Consider the following 6,000-nt stretch of genomic DNA (forward strand, 5'->3'; position numbering starts at 1 on the left):
TACGGGAAAATTACAGGACGCTGCAACTCTCTTTTATCATTGCTATAAGTCTTCTCCATTTCAAAATATACCCGCAGGAACGAGAGTATTTATAGGTTATTTGTATAAGTAGAGACTTACCTGGGGTTAGAAGTGAACCTGGGATGTCAACCATTTGCTTTTAACAAATTCCAAATGCTATGGAAGTTTTCACCCCTTCTTGCTACATGGCATATGGAAAGGAATAACTCCCTAGCAATTTCTCTCTAGATAATATGATTCGTAATGCAAGATACCTTCAACTTCTTTTGTTCTTAAACATTCTTTTGTACTTTTTTTTTTTTATCATGCTATTCTGATCTTTGCTAGTAAAGGCTAGATTTTAGTTTTATTTTGTTTCTCACATCTGAAAATATTTTTGAAATAAGACTGAGATTTGCACTGCATGTTTTATGATTTAAGTTGAAATACATTTTTGATACCTTTAATGACTGAAAGCCTCCTTCACTCCTCACTCCTAATTTAAATTAAAATAGATGTGAACTTTCTCAATTGCATAGTATTTCCTGTTTAAACTTAAAATAATTGTGCTAGCAAAACAACGCACTTCCTCATGCAGTTATGTGACTAGCTGACTAGAAATCTGATTTGCTCTAAAACATCTCTTCTTTTGACCAAAAATCCTGCCTTTTTTTTTCCTTTGGGAAAAAGCAACTACAGAAATTGCTCCTCCTCTTTGTTCTCTTTACACCTTTCTGTTGTTACGCTGGCCAGTTTTGGTTTTATTTTCCTTTTGAAGGGTCCCTTTCTTTCCATCCATCTTGTTGATTTTCCTGGTTCCTACTTGAGTCATCCCTCAGCTTTGTGTGCAAGTGCATCCTCTTGTGCTTTCCAATTCTCATGTTACATATCTCACGTACATCCAGAATCCTGTACCTACATTATTCTTTCCCTGTTCAGTGACCGTTGAATTCCTGCCCTGATTACTACTCTCCCCTGCACCAAAATCAAGCACTCCATCTTCAAAGATCTGCCCGTGCCAACAACTTATCTTTATCTTTACTGGTTTAACAATTTAGTAGGCCCAGTCACTCCAAGAAATAACTTTCATCTTTTCTTTAGCTACTTAGCTCCAGATAAATCCTCCTAGAATCTGTATACTACTTCAGAGAACTCTTCAATTCTATCAACTTGATTAGCCTTCTAGGGCTGCCTTTTACTGTAACCACAGAAAACTTTTCTTTCTCTAATGATATTTGTCTCTAAATGAGACAAAGCAATCTCCACATGTTTTAAATGTATTGTCAAGGAAGGTTTGGTTGTTTTTTTCTGGTTTTTTTAATCTGTGCAAGCCTTCATAGATTCTTTTAAAAATTGTTCTCCCAATTCCAATACTAATAAAAAGAAAACTGACATACCAGAATGATCATCCTCAAGGCATTCTGAGTTTTCCCATTTCTTCATACTAATTAAACAAAGTAAATAAAAAGAATCCTAAGACCTAGGACTTAAAACATTTCTGTGGGGCTCCCATGTCTCCTGCTTTAAAGCACTAATCAGTCTAATCTAATATAACATATTCTACAATGCAACAAAACACTGAGTAAAAAATTACAATAGCTTGTGATATTTTTAAGAAAACAAAAATGAGTCTGTTTTCAATAAGGAGATGTATTTAGTAAATAAAAAGAATCCTAAGACCTAGGACTTAAAACATTTCTGTGGGGCTCCCATGTCTCCTGCTTTAAAGCACTAATCAGTCTAATCTAATATAACATATTCTACAATGCAACAAAACACTGAGTAAAAAATTACAATAGCTTGTGATATTTTTAAGAAAACAAAAATGAGTCTGTTTTCAATAAGGAGATGTATTTACTGAAAGCATTCATCCTTACTTTAGCATTCATCAATAATGGTTAAGTACGTTTATAACAATCGGAGGTTTTAATTACAATTTTTTCCCCATGGCGAACAAAGTTGTATCTGTGGTCTCTTTTGACAACTTCCTCTAGAACCTGCTAGAAGAGACAAATATATCTGCTTTCCTCAATTATTAAAATACCACCTTTTACTTATAAACAAACATGAAGATTCTTCTAAAATCCCAAGACTTCGTTCAACTTGTTCTCATAAGCCCAACTAAGCAGTCCAATCAGGGGACTTCTTTTGTTTTTTCTGAATCAGGCGTGTAAGAGGGAAAACAGGGAGGTAAATCTCTGTACCACGTGTTAGGTTTTCAGCCAGAAATAGCTCAGGGCAGTACTAGTGGTTCTTTCTAGGTATCCCGACCATTTGTGAACACAATACATAATGGCAAGATTGGAAAGGAGAAAACAAGAAATGAAGATATGAAGGGAAAATCTAGCTGCTGAAGCGTTTTTAACCCTGCTTCGTGCTCATCTGATTTCAGTTAATGCAGCTGCTGGTTGTGTCTCAAGTTTAATTTATACAGGCCTAAGCCTGTATAAATCACAGCAGTCTCCCAAAACTGCCTCAGGGGCACATTTCTGCCCTGAATCTTTTCAACACTGAATTACATATACCTGTCCAGACATGCCTTGGAAACTAAGGCTCGAGAAGCAATTATTCACTTCCATTCTCCTATTTCTCCTTCATGCTATTTGTGCCAGGGAAGCCAGAAGAACCTAGGCTTTCAGGTATCCATTACACCACACCAACTCCTTGGTCCCAAAGGCCGATCAAAATCATGACAAAGATGTAGATCATGATTCTCCTGAGTACTTCTCAGGAACAAGTATTACTGATACCAGTTCGGGGGGCGGGGGTGGTGGAATAGGAGTCAACTTAAAGAAAAAAAACTACAAGAGAATAGAAAGATATAAAGACTGATTGTGAATAAACAACCTAAGATGGTAACTTTACATGTAAACCCATGTATTTGGTTAAGAAGATGACACAGAAGCCAGTTGTTGGAAATCTCTGACAAAAGCTCAGATGCCATGGATGGAAAGGGAGAGCCAAGAATATTTAAAATTGGCAGACAACTTCTGAGACACAGTGATGAGAGAAGGTAAGGCAGAGTGTGTGCTCTCCTTGAACAGCACAAGAATAATGCCTTTTACTATTTAGCTCTCTGAACCACGCACCATTCACAAGCGTGACAGTTGCAATAATGTTAGTTACTATAATTTATTGACAGAGAAAACCTTTTTTAACCCTAGTTTCTAAAGGACTAGAAAATGCCAACAGTTTTATTGTTCTGTAAACATCAAGATTCCTTCTGATAAATATCACCATTACATTATAGCGGTATTGTAAAAAGAGAAGTTTTGTATTATAGAGCAAGTAATTTGGACCTTGCTGAACTCTCCCACAAAATTTTGTGGTAGATTTAAAACCAAATTTATCTGAATAACCTCAGCTCAATATTGAGGGTATACGACTATTGTTGAAATGGGTTAAGTCTATTAATCCTATTTATGGGCAAACAAGTTATGTGAAAATGGTCTGTTAGGCTTGGCTTCAGAAGGGGGGCAATGAAGGACTGTTAAAGATACATTTCCATTCTTTCTGAACTGTGAAAGAAACCATGATTAATACTTGAATATAATTTGGTTTAGGCTGAAGACAGACCTGTAGAAAAAAGGATCCAAAAATATTTATTCATTTTTCACTCAGTGACAGCCACCATTAAACTAAAAGAAGTATTCTTAGTATTGGAGAGTCAACCCACTGTGATTGACTCCAAAAATAGGAGTTATTTTTGTAGTTGCTTTTATAATTTTCTAACCCAGGGTCTGAAAATATGATCGTATCTGAAATGAGAAATACCAAAAGTCAGAGGAGGAGGAGATTGTTTGGTTTGGCTGATTGGTTTTTGGAGGTTTATCTTAATAAAACTTATCACAGAGTTCTTTTCCCAGTGATCTGAATTTAGCAGTTTCTTTATGGGAGACCATGGAAATTAGCCAAGAAAACAAAAGAAGCTAAACACACACAAATCATTTAAAGCTAGACCTGACACAAGTTTTTGTTCCCACATATACTCCTAGTGCAAGCAGTTTTATAAAAATCATTTTGCTTAGATTGGTTTTTGGAGGTTTATCTTAATAAAACTTATCACAGAGTTCTTTTCCAGTGATCTGAAATTTAGCAGTTTCTTTATGGGAGACCATGGAAATTAGCCAAGAAAACAAAAGAAGCTAAACACACACACAAATCATTTAAAGCTAGACCTGACACAAGTTTTTGTTCCCACATAGACTCCTAGTGCAAGCAGTTTTATAAAAATCATTTTGCTTATTATTTCTGTTTCTCTATCAAACAGCACAGGAAATAAAGCAGAAGATGCAGGCAAGATTTTCTGGAGAGGAAATCGCAGTTACTTTCTTATGAAGCCACAGGAGAGAGCAGAAAACACCAGCTCACATTGTCACTTGGTGGTGAAGAGGAGCAGAGTACTAGGTAACTTTTAGACAGTGGTGGGAGGGAGAGAGGTGGAGGAGGAGGAGTGATAGGATCAGTTGTGATGGAGTGAGTAAGTGAAAACCAGTGGAAGACATTTGGCTTCATGGCAGAAGAGGGAACATGATTTTAGAGGGATAATGATTCCAGATCAATGACAGATAAGAGCAAGATATAGGACAAAAGTTGTCCTGCAGAGTCTTCATCCTTCCATTTAAGAGGGTAGAAAAAAGGGAGTTCAATTTCAAGGAAAGCTCCGTTTTGGTGTATCAGTCCCATGGAGTTCTGTGACAAATCAGCCAAGCCCACTGGACTTCAGCAGCAACTGAAATAACGTAGCACATGCAACATATGGTTCATTTGTTTTCACTTGTCAGAAGAGACGATTTTCTCTTCAGTATCTGAAGCCAAGAGGATGAGCACGATACAGCTGAGATATACTCCACTAACCTTGTTACCAAGAACACAAAAAAGTCCTGAAATTCAGGCATTTCCCATAGACTACACTGTGTTCAGCAAACCTTGCCCAGCAGCAGCACGAAGCAGTTGTACCTTTCCCTTCTCCAGGCTCTCTATCGTTAATGAAGTGTTTATTTATGGTCATGTTGTTCTTACTAACCTTCAACAAATTTTCTGATATTCTGGGCAAGACTCCGGACGCTGCTGGGGAGGTTCCAAGGGTCTTGCTTGATGTGGAGTCGTAGCCTCTTCGGACAGTTAAGCTTCGGTTCCATTTCCTGCTGAAACTCTAAGCAAGGACAAAAATAGTATTTTTCTGGTTAAACCTCCTGAGAAAGCCACAGTAAGACATTATTTCTTCCTAAATGTTTTCACAGCTCAAGGAGTTGTCAACTTATTTAACTCTAGTTAAAGCTAGGGTGACAGGTCTAGCAGTCATCTAAGCTTCCTACTTAGTCAAAGGAGAGAGTGAGCAGCATTCCCAAACATGATTCTTTCTGAATCAGGTACATAAGATAGAAGGTGCCTGTCTCCATGGAGTAAGCAGGACCCTGGAACTTTTAGAGGCAAAATTAATTCAATCAGAAAATTAAACTTAACACAAAATTACTTATTGCTTAACCTAGTCTATCTTTCAAATCATTGAAGTGCTCCTTGTACGGTTCATGAAGATGCTGTAGATCAAGAATAAAATATCTGATGTGTCCATATTTTGTGTCTAACTGAACATTTATTATACCACTGAAAGGATAACATTTTGTTGTGTGAGCCTGCCAGGTACTCAATCTGAAACACTGAGAAACGCAAGAGAGCAGAAATGCTCTAGGTTTATCCCCATTATCTTGGTCCCAAAATAGGAAACAAAAAAAAAAAAAGAAAAAGAAAAAGAGGAGGTTATGCCGTCTTCCATGCAAATTCAGTGAGGGGGAAGTACTTCGGGCTTTGTAAAACCAGGTAATTGGGGTACGGTAACTATGCTCTGTTGACTTCAGTGGGATTTTGGTGATTTATAAAAGCCAAAGATCCACCCTCTGACCATCTAAAATTAGTTTTCTTTGCCGAAAGACATATGCAGGATCAATAAAATCATAATCAAACCTATTATACATATTAATACAACATTCAATCTCCCAT

General features: G+C 37.0%; 1 protein-coding gene across 1 annotated transcript in view; it reads right to left on the reverse strand.

The window, feature by feature from the left end:
• Positions 1–6,000, reverse strand: part of PREX2 (phosphatidylinositol-3,4,5-trisphosphate dependent Rac exchange factor 2) — a 187,182-nt gene that overhangs the window by 52,654 nt on the left and 128,528 nt on the right. Inside the window, exon 30 of the mRNA XM_019471843.1 lies at positions 5,027–5,155. Coding sequence (XP_019327388.1) covers positions 5,027–5,155 — 129 coding nt within the window. The remainder of the gene's footprint in view (positions 1–5,026; positions 5,156–6,000) is intronic.

Source organism: Aptenodytes forsteri, unplaced genomic scaffold, assembly GCF_000699145.1.
Source record: "Aptenodytes forsteri isolate BGI_AS27 unplaced genomic scaffold, ASM69914v1 Scaffold18, whole genome shotgun sequence".
Classification (NCBI taxonomy): Eukaryota; Metazoa; Chordata; class Aves; order Sphenisciformes; family Spheniscidae; genus Aptenodytes; species Aptenodytes forsteri.